Source organism: Urocitellus parryii, chromosome 1 (genome assembly GCF_045843805.1).
Source record: "Urocitellus parryii isolate mUroPar1 chromosome 1, mUroPar1.hap1, whole genome shotgun sequence".
NCBI classification, from domain to species: domain Eukaryota; kingdom Metazoa; phylum Chordata; class Mammalia; order Rodentia; family Sciuridae; genus Urocitellus; species Urocitellus parryii.
Genome location: NC_135531.1, coordinates 36,094,202 through 36,117,464, shown reverse-complemented (window position 1 = coordinate 36,117,464; position 23,263 = coordinate 36,094,202). Strand labels below are relative to the sequence as shown.

The 23,263-nt window shown below is 43.2% G+C and overlaps 1 protein-coding gene across 2 annotated transcripts in view; it reads right to left on the bottom strand.

The window, feature by feature from the left end:
• Positions 1-1,736: 1,736 nt before the first annotated feature.
• Myo10 (myosin X) overlaps positions 1,737-23,263 on the bottom strand; it is a 203,951-nt gene continuing 182,424 nt past the window's right edge. For both annotated transcript variants that reach the window (XM_026393627.2, XM_026393628.2), the window contains 14 exons: positions 22,576-22,671; positions 19,664-19,757; positions 18,841-18,896; positions 16,829-16,971; positions 16,045-16,239; positions 14,593-14,750; positions 12,051-12,174; positions 10,971-11,268; positions 9,690-9,897; positions 8,237-8,373; positions 7,133-7,253; positions 6,260-6,712; positions 4,147-4,338; positions 1,737-2,775 (listed from right to left, as the gene is read on the bottom strand). In XM_026393627.2, coding sequence (XP_026249412.2) covers positions 2,674-2,775; positions 4,147-4,338; positions 6,260-6,712; positions 7,133-7,253; positions 8,237-8,373; positions 9,690-9,897; positions 10,971-11,268; positions 12,051-12,174; positions 14,593-14,750; positions 16,045-16,239; positions 16,829-16,971; positions 18,841-18,896; positions 19,664-19,757; positions 22,576-22,671 — 2,377 coding nt within the window. In that variant the 3' untranslated portion in view covers positions 1,737-2,673. The remainder of the gene's footprint in view (positions 2,776-4,146; positions 4,339-6,259; positions 6,713-7,132; positions 7,254-8,236; positions 8,374-9,689; positions 9,898-10,970; positions 11,269-12,050; positions 12,175-14,592; positions 14,751-16,044; positions 16,240-16,828; positions 16,972-18,840; positions 18,897-19,663; positions 19,758-22,575; positions 22,672-23,263) is intronic.

Below are 23,263 nucleotides of genomic sequence, written 5' to 3'. Positions count from 1 at the left end.
ATGTTGTGTCCGCCGAAAAACTAAACAATAAATATTAAAAAATTCTCTCTCTTTTTTAAAAAAATCACCTGTGTATTCTCTTCCAAAGAATTAAAAATAAGAATACGTGAAAATATAGTTGAGTTTAAATCTGAATGACACTGTCCTTCACTCTGATGCTGACCTCAATAATAAAAAGGCACAGTTCCCCCACTCAGGTCATTCAAAGCCATGGACATCAAACATACCAACAGCATGTGCAGAACCGGGGACTCAGAATGGACCATGGGTTGAGGAAGCTGCGGGCTCCTCTCCAGGGTGCGGGACAGTTCTGCAGCATTGCAGGCTGTTATGACTGGGGGACCCGGTGGTGTGGACCTCTCATTCCTGTTTGCTGCGTTGCAGCACCCTCTGAATCTCCAAATACTTCCAAATAAAACATTAAAGCACACAAAGCTACCGGCACTCAGTGGAGATGCTATTCTCTCCCTTTCCTTCCCTGCCATTTGCTCATGTAACTGGAGGGTGGGGGCGCCCTTCAGGTAGTGGTTCCAGAGGGAATCCAGCCCTCTGGCAGCAGGCCTCTTCAATTGCCTTCCCTTGAGGCCACAGGTTCTCAGTAGCACCTGGCTTCAGGTGACTTCCCAGGGCATGGCCAAATGGCTTGTGTGCTCTGCAGCACAGTGAATTGCAGGCGGGTTTGGATCATGGATTTCAAGATCAGGCATATTTTGGAGACAGGCAAAGGAGACTGACAAAACACATTTCAAAAACTAGATGTGTCTAATGTCACTTACCAATCCTTTCGCCTTCTGAGAGAATGATCAAGATGGCCATTAATCTGCCTGATTTTGAGCCTGGGAGCAAAGAGTCCACAGATTCTTTTTCCATGGGTCCAACTAATCACAGATCAGTGAGATCCTGTCTCTTACAAATAAAATACAAAATAGGGCTGGGAAATGTGGTTCAGTGATCAAGTGCCCCCGAGTTCAAAACAAACAAAAAAATCAAACTGTATCAAGCACACAGACTTTAGTCAGTATTCCCCCAATACAGCACACCTACATAGCATGTTATTTTTTATGTAATCTAGAGATGATTTACCGTATACGAATGGAAGTGTGAGGATTATGTGCAATACTGTGTCATTTTATATAAAGGAGCTGAGCATCTGCAGATTTTCATTCCTGCAGGTCCTAGAACCAGTCCCTGCAGATATGAGGGATGAATATACAGGAAACACAGAGCCAAAAGCAATACAACCAAAAATCAAAACAAAAGTGAGCCCCTCACGGTTATTTAGAGCCGCCCCGATGAAGGAAACACACAGCATGTTAGCTAATATCCTTTATTGTCAGACTTTCTGTGAGCCAACAAACAATTTCACATGGTTGTTCAGAAGGGATAAGGCAATTTTTTTTTTTAATGGGTAGACTTCATTGTCCCAAGTCTTTATAACTTTTCCATATAAAAATAAAGATCCAAGTCCAGAATATTTTTCTTCTGGTCAAAAATGCTGACTTATTTAGAGGGGCCGGTTCTGACCACCAACATAAACTTGGGATAAAATGGTCTCATTTTACCAAAGCCTCAGCATTTAATACGGGTGTGCTTCAGAGGTTTGCCCCTGTGTTACCCCTTGCAGCAATGCGGTAGCTTCCCCATATTCAATGCCATTATGTCTGTAATCTATTCAGAGCGGTACAGGCTAACCTCCAAAGAAAAATGTTTTTTAACTTAACTCTTTTAGAAATACAAAGACTCCGAATAAAATGACTTCATATTGCTCTAAAGACAGTACTGGAGTCGGCAGTTTTAAGAGTGGTTCATAAATACAGTTATCTTGTGGGCTGCAGATCTGTTTGTAATACAGCAGACACAGAGTGCAGACTTTGCTACATGTAAAACAAAACTGAGTCAAAACATGTTTTTTCAAAATACAGCAAAGACAGGAAAATCCAGGATTCCGGTTTGTTAATAAAACCACCTTAATAAAGTAACAACTGAAGACTAGAACTCTGAACTATTAAAATATACAGACTGTTTACACCATTGCACATCCTCTTCCCTTTGTGTTTAATGCTCATGAAACAATGATTAAAAGTGTTGAGTTTATGAACACAGGCATGCACGGGCAAGCACAGACACTCAGAAGATGAAACAAAGCAAAAAAGTTAATACATGTCCACGAGGAAGGCTGCCAGCAGCGCTCCAACTAAAATATACCACCCCTCCGCCCTCACCTCCCCACTCCCTCACCTTCCCTCACCGCAGGGAAATCAGGCTGGGAGGTTAGTGCATAATCACGACAGACAACCCCCTCCACTCCGCAGGTTTCCCCGCGGGGAGCACCTCCCCTCAGTAGCACAGTTAAGGTCCACGGGTTGGATCCCAATTAAGGCACTTCTGGCTGCTTTGGTGGCAGCGTGGTTTTTCTCCCCTTTCTTTTTTTTAAGGCATGTGTCATCTAAGAGTAGTAAAGCTTTGGAAATTGTGCAGACTGTTAAGGTTGACAGCTTAATACATGATCATTGAAGCTGACAGGGCGAAAAGGATCCCTGGAGAATCCTCCCCCCAGCGAGGGGCTTCCAGAAAGCCTGGGCCGGTTGGCCATTGGCCAGACTCGGGACCCTGGAGCTGGCCGAAGCCAGAGGGTGGCATGTTCAGATATTGGCTGTGTGGGCTCTTCTGTCTTCACCTGGAGCTTCCCTGGCTGCTCACAGAGCGCGTGGTGCTGTAGCGCTTCTTCACGATCATGCTGATGTAGGCTTTCATGAGCTTGGCCACGTCCACCACCTGCCCAGGGGAGCAGAACCCACACTTGGTCACCAGTTTCCACCAGGTCAAAAGGCCCAGCCTGAACACCAGACATCCTCTATTTATTCACCAAGCATAAGGCAGCAGCTTTCCATACTAATTCAGGGCTCCTGTCTTCCCTTGAGCTGCCTTTACCTATTCCTAGTCAGGGAATGCGGCTTTTCCAAATACAATGTGCGCCACCTGGTGGTTCATGCATGCAAAACAACAGTTTTGCTTTAGGTAAGTTATGAGAGCTTGCAGACACTAGTCTGCGTATCATCAGGGCTGGAATTACTTCCCTCACTGAAAACAAATGAGAACTGTGAAGTTCACAATCAGTCCTGAAGTTTGAATCAACCAATTCTGGTCCACCCCTTGGGAGGCAGCTGAAGAAACAGAACCTTGGTCTTGGAGGCCAGCAGAGGGCTGTGGGAAGCTGTCCCGACACCTGGCCTGCTTCTATTCCCTACTAGCCACCTCATAAAACTGGGAGCTCCCATTAGCTCCTTCCAAGGGTGCCACCATCACTGCTACCCTCTTTGGCCATCCCTCCTCACTGCTGGCTGTGTCCTGTGACCCCATCCTAACAGGCTTCCATCTCCCTGATCCCTCTGCCCTTCCAATCCCACTCCAGATCACTGTGAGCAAAATCACTGTGGAAGTGCCATGCATGAAGATCCCACAGTGACTTTCTATTGTCTACTGGACTCACCCAAATCCTGCAGCCTTGCACTTGGGGCCCTCTGGTCGGGGAATCCCCAGCCTTTTCCTCTTATTGTGTATTTCTGTCTGCCTAGGGTGCCTGCTGCATGGCACCCTGACCTCCCGGCCTTCCAGCACCTTGAGCACCCTCCACGTTATCATACCACGGGCAGCATTTCCGTCTACCTCTTTGCCGTCAGCCACTCCCTTTGTGCAGGCCTCAGTAGACTAGTATTCTTGCTATATTTGTTAAAGTTTGGAGTTGACACACTTAGAGGCTATTTTGTGCATGACTTTGAGATCTAGAATTAGCTACACAGATGGTCATGCCCCTCGGCTCCCTCCTGCTCTGTGACCGCAGTCTCACTGCTACAATGCTTTGTCACAACTGTCTAATTTTCACATTAAATATTATGCTTTTTCATGGACATCTTTATCATTTCCCTTTCTCTTCCTTTCCTCCCTGATAAAATAGAACCAAACTTCTCTATTTTAAAGGTATGCAGAAGAAATTTGGGCTTAATTTGGGGGAGGGGCCACCATACTGCACTTTCATATAAAAACAAGGTGAGAAATGTCCAAATGGTCAAAGGTGTCAGGAAGTGGGGTGCCACCTTGCTCTTTCCTCAAGGTCACCAGTGAACACGTGCCTGTTCTGCCTCTTACCTCACTGGTTTCGAAGAGCAGTTCCCGCTCATCCACCACGATCTTGTACGTGTTTGCCAGGGGTGCCCCGAAAGAGAGGATGTGTTCATACTGGAAGACTTCTAATGGTCTTCCCTCCCCACGCTTGTAGACAGAGACGGCATCCGCGCTGACGCCCAGCCAGAGCTCCTGGGGGAAGCCGCCTTCCTTGCACTGGTGGCCAAAAGAGTTGGGATGAAGGTTTAATGGCAAAGCAGGAGAAACACAGTCTAGAAACCACCAGACAGAGTGAGACAAGAGCTCAGCACACAACTCTGACTGCATTCACTGTGCAGGTTGCTGGAGGGCGGGAACAGGAGAAACGGCAGCTCTCTGGCTACCCTGATTGACTTCTGACTAGATGATCAATCTTCTGACTAGATGATCAAACTGGGAACCTCATCAGTCTAAGGTGCTGTATGGACTCTTCACCTCTTGGCAGTGTTCTACTATTTAGCCACCTGAATCAGCCACATGGAAGAGGGCTGATAATGCCATTGGCCAGGGACTTGACCAAGATCTCCAGCCACCAAGTGGCCTGAGCCAGGTCTGCTGCTGCCTCTAGTTCTTTCTCCAATCCTTTCTGGGATGGCCACAGAGGAACATTCTCCAAGTCCCTGTGTGCCAGGCAATTTTGGCTCTTCTTTACAGGAGCAGCACCAACTTTTTGCCTTTTAGTGTAAACAGGCAGTTCACTGTCTAACTAAGATTTCTTACATACATCAGTGGAAGAAAAGGAGACTAAGTGGAGAGAACAGCAATGTAGGCTGAGCTGAACCAGTGCAAACAGGGGACGTATAAATTGAGGATGATGAAAAGAGGAGGAACATGGTACAAAGCATCTGATTTATACTTTGGAACAAACATAATTGAACCAACCAATGGACCAAACCCAAAACAGCATCCAATGAGAAGCAATTAAAGGATCTTAGAAACTAAAATTAACATTTAGATTTTTATAGAGCCTCAATTTAAAGTCATCAGATAACATACTGAATTACTGTGACTTTTGAAAACTGGAAGCTAAGCCAGATCAGAGAGGAAATATTTAGGCTTTCAAAGTCATGTGCTCTCCAATTCACAATAGCTAAACTGTGGAACCAACCTAGATGCCGTTCAATAGATGAATGGATAAAGAAACTGTGGTATATATACACAATATTACTCAGCAATAAAAGAGAATAAAATCATGGCATCTGCAGGTAAATGGATGAAGTTGGAGAATATCATGCTAAGCGAAGTAAGCCAATTCCAAAAAACAAAAGGATGAATGTTCTCTGATAAGTGGATGCTGATCCATGGGTGTGTGTGTTTTGGGTAGGTGGGGGGGGGTGGATGAAGAACTTTGATTAGGCCAAGGGGAGGCAGGGAATAGGAGTGGGTATGGGGGTTGGAAAGACGGTGGAATGAGATGAACATCATTACCCTAGGTACATGTAGGACTGCACAATGTGGTGCGACTCTACATCATGTACCACCAGAGAAATGAAAAGTTGATGGTCAAAACCTCCTTTTGACCATCAGTAAGAATTCCTTTGAAATAATGGTCTACTTTAAAAAAATTAAAAGAAGAAAAAAAAAAAAACGGGAAATGAATCAGAAATTCATTAAACCTCAGCTGGTGGCTAAAAATTTTAAACAACTTAAATGCAGGTTTCTATCAGCATTTAAAAAATCAGTTCTACAGCTTCCATAGGAAAGAGTAGAAATTATTTAAGAACAGATGAGGGGGCTAGGGTTGTGGCTCAGTGGCAGAGCACTTGCCTCGCCCATGTGAGGCACTGGGATTGATCCTCGACACCACATAAAATTAAGTAAATGAAATAAAAGTATGTGTCCATAAACAACTAAAAAATTAAAATAAAAAAAGAACAGATAACATCTTATTTTTGTATTCCTTCCTAAAATATTATAGGAACATTTACTGCAAAGGAAGAAAAAAAGCTCTGGGGAGGTAGGGGGTGTTAATGGTAAAATTCAGGAGGCTTTCATAAAAGAGGGTGAGAGAGCACAGTGTTCCAACTTGTCTTCCCGCCACATGAACCTGGCCGTGAGTGCACCCTGCCTGCCCACCCGCACAGCAGCCAGCTCTCACCTCCACGTCGAAGAGTGTGGACCCGTAGCCAGGCCACTCCTTGATTAAGGCCATGTACTTGGCCATGGCCTGCTCCTGATTCATCCCCTGAAATTTCTTCCACTTGTCAATGATGCTGGCTCGAGCAGAGCTGACTTCCTCCTTAATCCACATGTCCAACATCTGCTCCTCCTCCACCTTCTGCCGAACAACAGACCCTGTCCGGAAGCTCCGCCTCAGTGTCCCCTCCAGGAAGCTTGTCCTCCTCTTCTCCAGCCGCTCGCAGGGGGTGAAGCTCTTGGTGGACTGGCTGATGCGGGTTTTGAGTCTCTGCAGGGAATAAACCTCTTCGAGAGGCGGGATTGTGGTGTGCAGAGTGTAATCCCCCTGCAGGTACTGGAGCCGCAAGGCAGCGAGAACCTGGAGGTTTTCTTCAGGAGCTGGATGGTGGCCGTGGATAACTGCTTCGTGGGCCTGAAAGGAGGAGGCAACAGCCCTGTGGTCAGAGCGGCACTGTTACAGGATGCCCATGCCCCCCTCGTGACTGCTCTTGAATGTCACCTTCCCTGACTGCCTGAAGAAAATCATACCCTGAGCCCCTTACCATTTTCAACCCAAAATTACTCCCTGGTGCAGATACCACTGAACTCGTTCCACAGCTTCTACTCCTCATGATCTGTGTTGCTCAAATGAGAAGAGTTTCTGGCAGGGAAGCTGACATAAACTTTGTAGAAGTTCCATTCTACAAAGGAACGCTAGAGCCACTGGCCTTGTCCCTGCTGGGAATCTAGCACCACGCACCATTTCTAAGGACCGGAGGTGGATTTATAAGGTGCCATCATGGGTTTCTCTGCTGTGTGCCAGCAAGGATCTATTTTTCAGAATTCTCTTTACCTGTTCAAACATAAACGCAAATTCCACACTGTCTTTTGGCACATTGTCCGTGTCCAGGAAGCAGTAAAGTTTGAAGTAGAATTTCCAAGGCAAGTCCCCTGATTCTGATGTGGCGGCCAGCCTAGAGAGAGAAGTCACAAGACTCAAAAAGCAAAATGAGAGATGGCCCTTGGGTGGCCTGCAGGGAGCTGACATACATGGCCATGCTCAGATGACAGTGAGGCTGGACTTGGGAATGGGGATGGGATGGGGGAGAAAAAGAGGGGGCTAATCACAGTTCCCTGGCAGTTTTATCTAATCAGAAGTCTCACTCTACAGAAACAAACATGAAGCCTTCAGTTAAAACTGTGCCAACTAGTATTTTTTGAGGAACCCAGATTGATTAGTACCGGTTAGGCCTTATATTGAATCCACAGAATGGAAAGAAAGGTCATTTCTTCATTTCCTTTACTAATCCTGAAATAAATCATAACATTCATAAACATTGAATATTCTTGTATGGAGACTGCATTTATGCTGAGGAATAACTTTTGTGCCACCACCTAGGGGGCATGAAATCAAAAATGAAAGTGTGAGGGCTGGGGATGTGGCTCACGCGGTAGCGCGCTCCCCTCGCATGCGTGCGGCCCGGGTTCGATCCTCAGCACCACATACCAACAAAGATGTTGTGTCCGCCGAGAACTAAAAAATAAATATTAAAATTCTCTCTCTCTTTAAAAAAAAATGAAAGTGTGAAACTCCCAGTGTGATACTGCAGGTGCATTTCATAATGGAAACATCAAAAGTGGTTTGAAGAGCTTCTAAGTTGGCTGATGGCCTGATTCAAAGCTTATGGACAAGTGAAAACCTAAGAATCAAGACAATGAATACAACAAGTGACTGAGAAAGAGAATGGGATGAAGAACCAGTTTCAAGTTAAATCATCTTTGAGACGGTGGCTTCAACTAGTAATCAGGAAACACAGCTGGCAGAGATGAAAAGATAAACCCAGGTAAAACCAACTAACTCGAACATAGTGAACCAAACATGGAATGGAAGTCCAAACCCTCAGACCCTGCTCTGACATTTTTTACTTGCTCTTTCAGCACTTCATGAAGAACTTACTTTTCAAACTTTGCTAGAACATCAGCTACAATGGTTCGGCTTTCGATGGCTTTGTCCAGGTGTCCGTTGTACTCAAACAAGGCGAACATGTTCCTGCTGTCCTCCATGGCGAGGCCCCGGATCAGTTTCTCTACCACCTGGAAGACACATGGGAATTCCTCAGCTCTGGAGGCTGTGGTCCCAACACGTAATTCTAGAATATGCCTTCTTGTGGACCCAGAGGGAGCTGCTGGCACAAGTGAGGGTCCAAGTAGCCTCCTGAAACTGTCATGTGTATGATCACCCAGAATCTCAAAGGTGACATTTTTCCCTTGTTCTCCTGTTTTTGGTTTTGGTGCTGTGGGACTGAATCGACAGACGCTTTTACCACTAAGCCACATCCCTGCCCTTTTTAAAAATTTGAGACAGGGTCTCGCTAAGTTGCTTTGCTTAGGTCCTTGCTGAGTTGCTGAGGCTGGTCTTAAACCTGTGATCCTCCTGCCTCAGCCTCCCTAGTTGCTGGGATTACAGGCATGTGCCACGGCACCTGGCTTTCCCTTCTCTTAAAAATTAGCTTTATCTCACTCTTGCCAAGGAAGAACTTAGGGTACTTTACCAATCAATGGACATATTTCTTGCAAACCCATACGAATAGGGAAAGTAATAAAACACTGAAGTACTGTCTTTTAGCTAATAAATTCATAAACTCCAAAAAATTTCAAATGATACTTCTTCCACACAAGAAGCCTTCTGAGGTTTTACTGTAATAATTCTTTTAGCCAATGGGTTTCATAATGCTAAGATTAAATTTAATGAAGAAAATGAGTTGGGTGCACAGCTGTAATCCCAGCTTCTCAGGAGGACCTTAAGTTCAAGGTAATTCTGGGCAATTTAGTGAGATCTTAAAATTAAATTAAGAAAAGGGGGGCGGGCTGTGGATGTAGTTCAACAATAGGCCCAGCATGCCTTGGGTTCAACCCCCAGTACTCCAAGAAAAAAAAAGTGACGTGGCAAAAAGAAACACCCTGGGGCTGGGTTTGTGGCTCAGTGGTTGAGTGCTTGCCTTGCACTGGGTTCAGTGCTCAGCACCAGAAAAAAAACAAAAAACCAAGATAAAGTGTCAATCTACAACTAAAAAAATATTTAAAAGAAAAGAAACAATCTGTTGCAGAAATAACACCCTACATCCTTCAGGAGCACAGCAATGTACCTGAATCAACTCTGCTGCCTCTACTAGATTCCCAGCTGCTTCTCAGATTAGCAGGCATGAGAGCAACTTTTTGTTTTCACTCATCTTTGGGAACTATGTGAACCTCTAGATACATGCAATTGGTTGCAGGTTGCGCTTGCTTCCCTGTTTACCGAGCAGCTGGGTACTGTACGAGACAGCCAATCTAATCGTGCAAGACCTCACTGACTTGGGCGTGTGGGCAGTTGTGCATTAAGTGGGATGAGGGCATGCCCTCCGCCTCACCTCCCCAGCTGTGGTGTGGGAGGTGATGGTGATTTTGCAGGAGCCGCCGCCATGGCAGTACACTGTGGACGTCATTTCCTGCCTGTGGATCAGAGCTTCGATTTCATCCCGGGAAGGCACAAACTCTCGGCATTTGGTTTTCTTAAGTGATTCGTAGATGAAGAGGGCATATTTTTCCATCTCGGTTCCTGGAAACTGTTCCCGTACCCTAGGAGACAAATATATGAACTATTAACTATAGATGGAGACTGGTTGGGCTGTGGGAAGGTCCTGGAGCCCAAGATAGTGAAGGGGGCAGTAATTTCCTGTTGAGTGCCCAGTTCATCCTGTGCAGATTTCAGCCTAATTACAGAAAAAATAAAGAGCTGGTGTGTGTGTGTGTGTGTGGGGGGGGGCACTCTCACTGCCAAGCACCTTGCCAGTGCCATTAACACTTCAAATAAGTATTATGCTGCTGCTGCTCCCCTCACCCGCCCCCACCCTTTTTTTAGTACCAAGGATTGAACTCAGGGGCACTTAACCACTGAGCCACATCCACAAGACATGGTCCTGCCAAATTGCTGAAGCTGGCTTTGAACTTGTGATTCTCCTGCCTCAGCCTCCTGAGTTGCTAGGATTATAGGCGTGCACCACCAGGGCTGGCTCATGCTTCTTAATGTCTTATGAAAGTTGTTTCCCCACAGTTAACCAAAATCGGTAGATTGAACTACATAAGGTAACAGATGGGTTTATCTGCTAAATAATAACCATATTTCTGTATTTTTTTTAGATGTTGATGTTCCTTTATTTTATTTGCTTATTTACATGTGGTGCTGGAAATCGAATGCAGTGCCTCACGCATACAAGGCAAGCGCTCTACTGCTGAGTTACAATTCCAGCCCCTCATTTTACTGTTGAATGTATCCAATTAAACTATTTATAAATCTCAGACACAATAAAATTTATTAACAGCAAATATAAAACAAAATTCTTAAAAATATTTTAAAAAAACTTAAATCAGATTGTTTTCTACCTGATTGGCCTGAAATAAATATCCAAGCTGGTTTTTCTGTTTATGTAATTAAATGTACCCAATATCCTACACATGAGGATGCTACATCAAAGTGACCTGGTCTCTGTCATGGCCTTGCATGACCTGAAGAAAGGACACCTGCATCCTATGAGCTTGCTGAAGCAGACCAAGGGGTGCCTGCCTACAGGGTGCTCTTTGTCAGAACTGGGACCGCCCCTCTCCCCACTCGTGAAACAGTTCCTGCTCACCTCGCGGCCCCTGGGCTTTACCTTTTCAGATGGAACTTGAGATACTTGAGAATCCCTCGGCTGGGCAGGAAGGTGCAGCTGAGGCAAGTCAGGATCTGCCAGCTGTACAGGTTGCCCACGCTGCCAGGATGGGGCACTTTGTTGGTCTGCTTGATGAGCTGGCAGTACAGCTCATCCCGCAGAGGCCGGAGGTCATGCCCTGTCTGCAGGATGCCCTGGATTATTGGGATAGGGTCGGACATGGATTCCAGTTGTTGGAGGGAATTGAATATCTTGATGGCTTCATCCTGAAGGGTTGTGTAGCCTTTGTCTTTGAGCACTAGGAAAAGCAACAAAACGGATGTCTCAAAGGGGTATGACGCAGACAGGAGGAAGGAATGAATGGAGACAGCCACTTCCTGATACAGTGCCCACCCTGTGCCCCACACTTTAGAATCAGTTGAACAAAGCAGCAAAACACAGGTGGGTAAGACACAATGTTTTGTTATGTAATACTTTTTAGTACATAAAATGGTTACTTAAAAGGTAGACTATGGGACTGGGGTTGTGGTTCAGTGATAGAGTGCTTGCCTATCATGTGTGAGGCACTGTGCTTGATTCTCAGCACCACATATAAATAAACATAGTCCATTGACAACAAAAAAAGTAGTCTATGGCTGAACAGGTTCTGTGCTTAGAATGCAAAATCATTTAGGATCTGCTTATCTGGTATTGATGCACCTCAACATAATGATGAGGTTACATTCTGATCAGCCCATGTAACTTAAGTTGAAAATGCATTTAATGCACCTGGATACAAACTATCTTGCTTAAAAGTGTGCTCTAAATACATGTACACGAGCCTACATTTGAGCAAAATCATCTAACATAGGCCTGTTTCATTGTAAGGTGTTGATTTAATTTACTGAGAGTTCATGCAGAGTGCTGGCATCTTGAGTCCCTTTAAATCTTACTATAGCCCTCGTACCTCTAAAACCAAACTCTGAGATCCCCATTCATGATGACTAAGTATCTGAGTTAGATGATAAGTTGTTAAAGCTCAGAGTTATTAGGGAAAAATGAAATCACAGCCCCTGAGGTCCGATGGGATTCTGGACTTACAGTTGAGATTGATGTCCCCATAGGGGAGGGGCAAGAGCGGGGAGTGCAGGGGGTGGTGGGTGTATCGCAGGATGGGGTTCCGCTTGTAAATCTGCTCCACTACATCCGAGTTCAAGCAGTTCTCCTTGAAAATAAAGAAGTCATTATGAGAAAGAAAGCAAAAATATATACCTAAGTGAAGAGAACCAACGGTAATTTTCCATACATACAAAAAATCTCCAACATTCACAACAAGTTTAATGGGGCAATGCTGGTGGGAAGCTAGAGCTGATCATTTTAAAGAGAAAGAGAACCATGATGTGGTTTAAGGACAAAACACAAAAATACCTCCTTGCATAGCTCACTCTGTTTTATGTGTACATATCATCCCCTTGCTAAAAATGTCCCCTTGGAGATTATATATACTTAAGAAAATTAATCTAAACTTCTCATCCTAATGATTTGCCCATCAATCATGTGATCTCTATTTATAATTCATTCTTAAAATATTTTTTGGTTGTTGAAGGACCTTTATTTTATTTATTTGTACATGGTGCTGAGAATTGAACCCAATGCCTCACACTAGACAAGCGCTCTTCCACTGAGCTACAACCCCAGCTCTTACAATTCATTTTTTGAAAACTTTTTATTTTATTTATTTATGTGGTGCTGAGGATTGAACCCAGTGGCGAGATAAACACTCCACCACTGAGCTACAATCCCAGCCCTTATAATTCATTTTAAAAATATCCCTTGCTAGTTATTTCCCCTGCCCCAGCCCCAGTACTGGGGATGAAAGCCAGGGTCTTTCTACATACTAGTTCTTTTTTTTTGAATCCAGGAGTGCTTAACCACTGAGCCATATCCCAGCCCTTTTTATTTTCTGTTTTGTAACAGGGTCTCTCGCCAAGTTGTTTGAACTTGCAATCCTCCCGCCTCAGCCTCCCAAACTGGGATTACAGGTGTGCACCACTGTGCCCAGCTCTTTGCTAGTTCTTTTTTTTTTTTTTTAGTACCTTTACTTCATTTATTTATTTTTATGTGGTGCTGAGGATCAAACCCAGCGCCTCACATGTGCTAGGTAAGTGGTCTACTGCTAAGCTACAACCCCAGCCCTCTTTGCTAGTTCTTAATTGTTTTTTGAATCCTCTCTATACCTAAAAACTACATATGTTCATGTGTTCCTGGGAAAACTCTTCCTTTCTATGCCTGCCCTGAAAATTAACAGACCTTCTCATAAAATTAGATCGTGTACTGATGCTCCTAAAATGTTAATCTGGAATATGAAAAAGCTAAGTTACTTTTAGAGCTTTAAATAAACAGAAAAGTTGGAGGAGTGGTAATGACTCATTCTTTCATGGCAATTTCATTTCCACTATGAAACTTTTTCAAATAGCACTCAGTTTGAAGGCCAGAAGAAAAAAATTTAATTACTTTTAAAATTTTCTGTGGACTTAATTAGCATAACTGTCTCATTTCTTAAGCAGCATTATTTCATATCTGGAAAATTCTATTTATTCTTTGAATGCCTGAATTCATAATTAGAGAATAAAAAAATAGATACGATGCAGCTTTGAAGAGACAGTGTAGCTGATATGTGATTTCTTCTTTCACTGCTTTTTCAAAAGAAACCTTCAAGAAATAATTTTTTTAAAAACTCAAAATGAGGTAATTTATATCTAGCATCCTGGGTTAGAATTTGGATCTAAATGCCTACAAACATCACTTTGGACCGAGGAGGCTAATGTTAGCCACACATCAGCCCTTCTTCCCTTCCACGAAGGCAGCATTTGCCACCTAAACCCCAATGACTGATGGTCTTTGATGTACATCAGTAAAACACCACCTCACCACCATTCTCCTGTCTTTTCTGCCACAGAGCCAGCTTTTCTCCTTGCCCTGGGAATCTGCCTGCACGGGGAACAGTAGTCGTCAGCAGGATCCCTTCGACTTGGTTCTGTGCCAGAGTCTGTCAGCTCTGTGAGCAGAGCAACCAGAACATCCATGTCTCCATTTCCACTCTTGCCCATGGCTGAATCATTGATTTCTTCAACTGACATACATTTACTGAGCCACTAAACTTATACAAACAGGAAATTACAACTTGACATAATCAATGTTAATCCAGAGACATGGAGCTTCTGGGCACTAGGAGGCACCTGTCAGGGATCCCGAGTTCTAAACCACTCTGGGCTCTTCATGAACCTACTCCTGTGGTCTAGAAACTGCGCAGCCAGGGTAGAGTTGTGGTCTTACTCCTAGAAGGTCCCAACTGGAGCTGAGGTGGAACCTGAGACTGGCCAGGACCCAGATCACGCACACGGCTGTGGCCAGGAGGCCCTTCAGTCCTTGTGCCTACTGAGACCAACATCTAGGCTTTTGTCAGCTGCAGCATCTGGCACCTCCCTAAAAGCAAAATGTTTTTACTGTAATATTTTCACTTAAAATCTTGCATTCCTAACTCCAGATTAACCAAGCACTAGTTTTGGCTGCATTGGCCTACACTATGGTCTTAATGGCTGAGGGCAGCATGTGGGAGCGACTCTCAGCTACTCTGTTTTACCTTGATATCCTGGATCAGCTGTTGGGTTGGAGTGTCAATCGGGGCCTTGGCGTCTGTCACGTTTTGAATGGCACTGGACCATCTAGTGGCCTCATTGAGCAGCTTAGTGTAGAGCCGGTAACAGTGCTTGCGCCCATAGACAGTGACATTCCAGTAGCCTGCAAGGACAGCAGCAGCACATACACATTGGTGCCAACTCTGTGGCCAAGGTGATATTCTTGCACCAGAGCCCCAGAAATTCAGTACCATTAGAAACCTATGTTGTCTCAGACCAGGGTCCCTTTAAATCAATTAATCATTTAATTCAATAACACTTGATAAATCCTACATGTGACTGGCACTCAGTAATCAATGACACATTAAAAAATATGGAGATTTCAGTAAAGAGGGAAAGATAAAACTCAGAATTACAGATGTAAACTGTAACGTTTCCTTTTAAAGAGCAGCAGGGGGAGGGGGGATAGTAGAGAATAGGACAGACAGCAGAATACATCAGAATCTAGAAAGGCAATATGTCAATCAATGGAAGGGAAACTGATGTGATACAGCAATCTGTATACGGGGTAAAAGCGGGAGTTCATAATCCACTTGAATCAAACCGTGTAATACGATGTATTAAGAACTATGTAATGTTATGAACGACCAATTAAAAAAAAAATAAATAAATTAATTATGTTAATTTAAACTCTAATCAGTATCAATAATTTGATCATTAGTTTATGTCTATTTGTAAAATAAATATTCCGAGTATTAAAAAAAAAAAATAAAAAAAAATAAAGAGCAGCAGGTATAGACCAGTGTTCATTTCTAGGCTCTAGAATGAACTGAGACCCTCCCTTGGATTTTGACTTTCCATCCCCGTTGGGCACCCACCCAGCTCTCCCTTCTACAGAGGACAAGGAACTAAGTGGTGTGCATGGCACAGAGACCACCTGACCCACCCAGACCTGTGTGACTGTGTTTAAAAAGCACAAAATCACAACTGGAAACAAAAATCAAAGTAAGTAATCTTCCAGAACACCTTGTAATTCTCCAAATTAGAAGAAAAAGCAAAGAAACCCCTCTATGTTTATATGCTGCTCCTCCTGCTCTAGGAAGGCAGGATTTATCTTTTGTAGGTTGCACGCCCCTTACGGCACAATGATGAAAAGGACAAAAACACAAATGTGATCAGTGTGCCCTGTGTCCATCTACACTTTCTTGTCCTTATCAGAGTCTTTCTATACCTCTGTAAATCAAATCTGTTTACTATGGCTTAAATATGACATGCTCAAACAGCTGACTACAGCCAGCCTCAGAGATAACTCAAGAGCAAAGTTCTTTTTGGGGGAGGGGGATGAAAGTACACACAGTACCTAGGAATCCCACTCCTCTGCTTGGAGCAAGCCCAAGCCTTGTGATCTGCCCTCCTGAGTCCCGGGACAGTCAGTTTCCAGTCCACAGCCCGGTTACCTGTCTCTTTGAATATCTTCTCGTCCGGTGGCACGACAGAGCAGAGGCTGTTGAGGACCAGGGTGCCCAGCTTCAGGGCGTTCTTCTCTGAGCTCTTGTAGTAATCCAGGGAGTTGTGGGTCAGGACAAACCACCGCTTCTTCAGCTTCAGTGATGACGTCTTAGGGCTGTTCTTCACTTCTTTGTGTAACCACCCTGGAGAGGAAGATTCAAATGTGAATTAAAAACTATAGGCCATGGTGTGGTTCAGCAGTAGAGCACTTTTATAGTATGCACAGGCCCCAGGGACCATCCCTAACACTGAAAAGTGAAAACAAAACTTTATGAAGAGCCAGGTGTGGTGGTGCATGCTTGTAATCTCAGTGGTTTAGGAGGCAGGAGGATGTCAAGTTAAAAGCCAGCCTCAGCAAAAGCAAGGCACTAAGCCACTCAGTAAGACGCTGTCTCTAAATAAAATATAAAAAAGGGCTGAAGATGTTGCTCAGTGGTTACGTGCCCCTGTATTCAATTCTTAGTACCAAAAAAATTAAAAACATTAAAAAATAAAAATAAAAAAAAATTTTTTTTAAGAGAAACCCAAGTACCACACAATCATTTGTATAACACAAAGGGGCTGCATTTCTACCTGCTAGGAAATGGCCATGATCTTTGCTTATTCACATTTAAAAACTTCAAGAGTCAAAGTGACTCAGAAAAGTTGCTCAGGGTAGAAATGATGCAGGTATCTACACAAAGGAAAATAGACGTCTAGAAAAAAGACAGTGCAAGTATGCAGGGCAATCACCTCTCACTATAAATTCCTGGCCCTCCACTCTGGTGTCTCCCTTGGATCTCTGCAGCAGCGTTATCCAGTGGTGCATCTCCTCTGGCGTGTCTGCGTTGCAATGGAGCACCCGGTTGGCCGTGATGATCACAAATGAATTGGGTCTGAGTGACAGGGGAGAGGGAAGCACAGCCAGTTAGCTCTACTGTCAGCATCACCTCCCTGAGCACCAAAACTAAATGCCTTTTTCCTGGCTTATGGGTCACAGGGAGAAACACTGTTATGCTATTTGTATTTTTTTGTATTAAGGCAAACTTTGCTCATTTCTGCAGGATTTATTTTATGCATCATTAACCTTTAAACTTGGAGGAACACATTCATTCCAAAGGTCCTGGGAGGGAAAACATTTCTTCATGCAAAACTTTCCAGATGAAACTCAGTTCCGGAAAGGCTAAATAAGGTGACTATGGGGGAAAATTTTTTTTTGATGTTTCTCCAAAGTCAATTTCTTTTTGCCTCTGGATATTGCCTTGGATAGTATTTCTGCGGGTCAGGAATGAGCATTAGACACCAGTAACAGGATCAGTAAATATGTGTAAATGGAACATCTTAGCCACTTGGTATGCTTGGTACAAAAAGCCAGATGGGTCCATGTTTCCAAAGCAATCCAACAAGGGTGCATCTCTCAGTGGGGATAAAGTGATAATGGAAATTTACTTGTCATACTCAGCTCTTTTTCTGTGACAAAGCTCTGAATTGCTCATGAGCCTATGTTCACACTTAATTCCTATACCTAACTGCTTAAACTAATGAATTTGACCTCATTCTCTCAAGTGTTCAAGTGCTTATCACAGTGAAATACTACTGAAGTTCAAGAAACAGAAGATTCATTGAACTGTAATAGTCAGGGAATTCAATACAAAAAGGTTGGACTTAAGGTCCCCTTAAAAATAAACATAAAAAGCCCCCCCCGCCAAGAAGGGAAAAGTTTGGGCAGTTGAAGAGAGAAAAATCTGAGCAAGATGTCAAGTTCGCAGCATGGACCATCATGTGCCCAGTAAGGGGATGTGAGAGAAGAGGAGGTAGATTAGGTAAGCGGGGAGGTTTAAGCACTGCAGTGAGAACCTGGCCTCAATGACTGTCAATGCGCTCCTGTTACAGATTACATATTCCCCTTATGCTGCTGCTGTTTTAAAGTGACTGTCTAGTGAATCTTTAAGAAGGTGCAGGTTCACTCCTGAAAACAAAGGGTCCATAGTTAGAAGGGCTGTGTTAGTGGTAGGATGATGGAGGACTTCCCACCCCCACCAAGCTCAAATCCTGCCTAGTAGACACTATATCTGTTGTCAACTTTAATACACTCATATTCACATTCTGGCTATCTTACTAAAAGCATTAGTCAGTTTTGATTCTGACTCTGACCCTAGAGCCACTTTTACTGAAGACCAAGAACAGAATTTACAAGCAGCGCAACAATAAACAATAAACAAAACTCACTAGGTACAAAGACTATAAAGATGATTTGCCTTAAAAAAGCAAAACCTACAGCTGAGTGTGGTGGCACACATGTACAATCCCAGTGACCTGGGAGGCCTAGGCAGGAGAATCACAAGTTTGAGGCCAGCCTCAGCAACTCAGCGAAGCCCTGACTTAAAGTTCTATATTTACATTGACATAAAAATCCTTTTCAAATTTAGTACAATATAGAGAAGTATACCCTCCTTATGAGGAAACAGCATTTTCTCAATCACTGATTTTTTTTCCCATATGAATCCAAAGTTTGTCCTTCCAACCAAATAAAGAATATTCCCCTTATGTTGCTGCTGTTTTAAAGTGACTGTCTAAATTAGGTCTCCACTGTTTCCATCTGCACTCCAAAGACAGCCAGGAGGTGATGTAAAACTGGATACCAAAAAGGAAAACTTTGGATTGTGGGAAATGCCAAGCCCTGTGGTGCCACGGTGCAGTGAAGGGGGTAGTGGCCAGGCACAGGATCTGTGGGCACTTGCAAGTGCTTGGTCATCTGAACTTACCTGTCGGGGCTGTCGGAGGCGCACACGGAATCAATTAGCCCCACATCCAAGGTGCCCTGGGAAGGAGCAAGGAGTAGCCAAAGTGAGAGAATGCCAAGGTGGGGCACATGGAATAGCAGCATCCCTAGACGACTCCCTCAATCAGCAAACCAAAGAGATACCTTCTTTTTAAATTAACTGCAAAATAACAGTTATTGAGGAGAGGTCCCTTTGGCTTAGTGAATATGGTCAGCCGAGACAGGCAGATTCTACAGGCCTTTCCTTAAAAGTGTTGTGAATTAATCATTGCCTCACATTCTCAAAATATCTTCAGTGAAGAACGTTCATGAACTTCTTTCAGCAGTATACAGTGTTCTGATTTTTTGCTATATTTTACTACATTTTACACTTAACTCTGCTAAGATATTTTATTTGATTTCAAGTTCTTCTTCTGAGGAAATAATTTTTTTTTTTATAAACTAGTATTTTATAACTTTGTGTCTGGGATCGAGACAGAAAACAATTTTGGAATTTGCCTAGTCCTTTGAAGAAAAAGTCTCATATGCTTCCAAGATGTCATAAAAATCGTAATTTTTTTTTCTTGTTCCTTTAAAGGTCTGAGGTAGGAGAATTAAAATACATCACATTTCTAACCATCTGTAACTTTCTGTTTTATTTCTATGCATAATTTTTCACCTAAATGGTTTTGTTTTTCCCTTTAATTATCAGACTTTTATTTTAAAAGATTATCTAGAAATTCCTGGTCCTGTCCTTTTTGCATCCTGATTGCCTTTCCCTCTCGCCCTCACGGAACACCCCACCTCCACCCCCAGTGCTCACACACCACGGCATTCTGTGGGTTTGCCTGCTCGTCGTGCATCTCCCGGATCTCCTGGTCCGTGGACGAGTGGACCTGACTCAGCACGCTGAACCACTGGCTGTGGAGAGAGGACAGCTGTCAGGGGCAGCCAAGGGTTGGACCAGCAAAGCAATGGCGCCCTTTTCCATGTTCTCTGTGGAAATATCATCTCCTCCAAGCACCTTTGATTCAAATTTGCCCTCTTCCCCTTAGGCAAATGTGGGATTCACTCTACCAAGGGGAAAGTTCAAAAAAGCAGCCAAAGCACCTTTAAGTATCATGTGTTCTGATGTCTATTGAAGCCCCCTCCTCAAAGTCCCCACAGACATCTGATGATGGTGTGTTCCTTGAGAAACTGTCAGTAAATAATGAAATACATACTTCTACCTAAAAGACTTACATCAAGGACATTTACTGAATCTTACGCATAGCCTACAGGTCATTCAGGCTCCTTCTCTGTCTTGAAAATAAATTACAAGGTAAGAAGGTCAATACTATAACTAAGCCCATTTAAGCACAGCACTGGGCATTTGTTCTCTACTCCTTAAATACTCCAGTATTTCTACTTAAGTGAATAAAACCGCTGGAGAGTGAGAAAGAAGAAAAAAATAGCTTAAAGTAGAAAGCAGAAAGTTATTTCCACCAGATAACTCGCCCATCTTCATTTCAAATGAGATTTCTCACTTCAAGCCTCACCATAAACAGAAAGTAAGGAAAGATATTTGTGAACTTCAGAAAAATCAGGACATGCACGAGGAAAAAAGATCACTCATGGCTATCTATTCATTTAGCATTAAGCAAATACAGCATGTGAAAAGTTACAAGTAAGAGAGAAGCTATGTCATCATCCTCCTACTAAGGGTTTGCAAACATATTATACGTGTGCCCCTACTAAATAATACAGAAGGGTAAGTACCTGGTATGCAATGGGATATTTAAGTGAAAAAAATAACACCCACAAATAAAGATTAGGCCGTATAGCAAAGAATTCAAATCTATCTCCTGTGATTCCTGGAGGAGAAAACTCGAATAAGATCTTAAGAACATTCAATCTGAACAACAGCTTAGGGAGACCAAGAAAAGCATCTTAAGATGGACTTGCCCCGTCAAATCATAGTGAAGCAGAAGGCAACCCTCCGGTCACTGCTGAGCTCAAAAATTCCCTAAGTCAAAATTGTAAAATATATAAATCAACATGTGTGCCACATGCACACAAGTACACTAAGAGGAAAAATGTGCAATCTGTACAGATGCTCTTAAACTTATAAAATTTCTTCACTGAATCAAGTTATAACTTGGAGTCCAAAAAAGAATTTTTAAAAATGTGTTCCACTGGTCAGGGGAAAAAGTCCTTGGCTAAAATATCCCAGATGCTAAATTTAGCAGGTTCATTACAGCATAAAACAGACAGGACACAGCTGCCAAACGCTGGGTCTATAATTCAGCTAAAAAGCTGTGGGCACTCCCTGGACCGCAAAAAACCACACGAGGTCTCTAGGAGTCCCAGACGGAATGATGGTGCTGTAATTTCAGGTTTGCTTGTTTTTCCAGTTTGTGTTATAATTTATGAGTCAAACCAGGGTTTCAGTTTGTTCCCATGGGAAGAATTACTTTCTGGTGTCTTTACCCTTAATGTTGCCATCGAGAGGTTATATCGACTTAAAAACATTCAAAGGGCAAAGGGTAGTGAGAAGCCCTGAGAACTCAGAGGGTTCTAGTGACTTCTGGGATAGGATCTGAAGAATAATACATAGGCCATTGGATGTTACCCTCATAAATTGGAACCTAGAGCTGCCCAGAATTGATGACAGTCACCTCCAACATAACTCAACAAAGCAGCAGAATGGAGGGGAGAGAGACTCCACTGAGTCACACTTACTATGTGACCTTGCGATGTCTCACTGAAAAGCAAAAATCATTTCTCCTGAACTTTGTGCTCCATGTCCTGAGCATTCCAACATGGAAACCAGGGGTCCAGAAACACGCAACTTGCCCCAGCCAATAGGGAAATCCTTTATTGTCTCAATCAAAATTCAAACTCCTTAAGAAAGAAATGTAGGAATTCTAATGCCTCCATCAATAGAACAGAACTTGCATCATAAGCCGGGCATGGTAATCCCAGTGGCTTGGGAGGCTAAGTCAGGAGGATCACAAGTTCAAAGCCAGCCTTAGCAATGGCGAAGAGCTAAGCAACTCAGTAAGATCCTGTTTCTAACTAAAAATACAAAATAGGGCTATGGATGTGGCTCAGTGGTTGAGTGCCTTGAGTTCAATCCCCAGCACCCCCCCACCAAAAATAAGGAAAAAAAAAAGTTGCATTACATCTAATTAGACTATCCTTTTCCCATACCTTCAACTCTTTCTCTGCAAAATACAAATAATGGTAATGATAATACTTACCCCGCTGGACCGTTGGTGAGTTAATATACATGAAATACTTAAAATACTGCCTCCTACAGAGTCATTTCTACTAACTTAGTATCTTGTCTCTCAAACACTTTAGCACAGAGATTTTTAAAAGCCTCCAATTTCCAAAGCACTATCATTTATTTAAACAGCCCCTGCTTAAATTATGCTTCTGTTCCCTAGATCCTTGTGCACATACAAGCTGTTCGCTTTCAAAGTTGGAAACATCCAGAGAGTGGGCTTTCAGCTTTGTTTACACTCACTACCAGTGACCATAAGAGCCTGAACTAAGATAAACAGGAGGGTTGTGCAGGGCACATGAGGACAAAGTTCCAAATCTGTGCTGTGTTTAAAGACTGCAGGACAGAACAAACAGAAAGCCAACTAGAACATCAGTTAAACTTCTCAAACCAGGTGAACAGCGCCCTGTGTGCTGCATATGCCTGTGAGGAAGGACGTGGTTAAGAGAAAGCTGACAGTGCAGACCCCACCTGGCATCTTCTGGGGATTCCGCAATCAGGTGGAAGGTCCTATCGGCCATAATGATATCAATCCCGTTTTCTTTGCTGGTGTTATCTATGATCTCTCTGCAAAGAGACAAAAGCAATGAATAAAAATCAAGAACACAGAATTTCTAATAAAAAACCAAGAAAAGGAATTTTTATGACTAAGTTGAAACTGTTACTAAAAAAACTATATGCAATAGTACCCACTTATCATAGGAATACCAGATTTCCATGGATACCGGAAACCAGACTACTGAATCCAAATTATTATGATGACTATTTTTCCTAGGTTGAAGAGTCTTTATCCAAAATGCTTGAAATAATAAGTGTTTCAGACTTAGGAATATCTGCATGTATATAATGAGATAGATGTCTCAGGGATGAGACGTAAGTCTACACATGAAGTTCACTTGTGTTTCTTTTACACCTTCCACACATAGCCAGAGTTGTTTTATTTTGGGGTACTGGGGATTGAACCCGGGGCCTCTCACATGCTAAGCATATAACCTACTTCTGTGCTAGACCCTGAGCTCCCTGGAGGTGGTTTATAAAGTATTTTTAGTATATGTTTTGTCTATATTTTGACTGTGACCCATCACATGAGGTTGGGTGTGGAATTTTCCACTTGTGGCATCATGTCAGCACTCACAAAGTCTGGAGCATTTTGGATTGG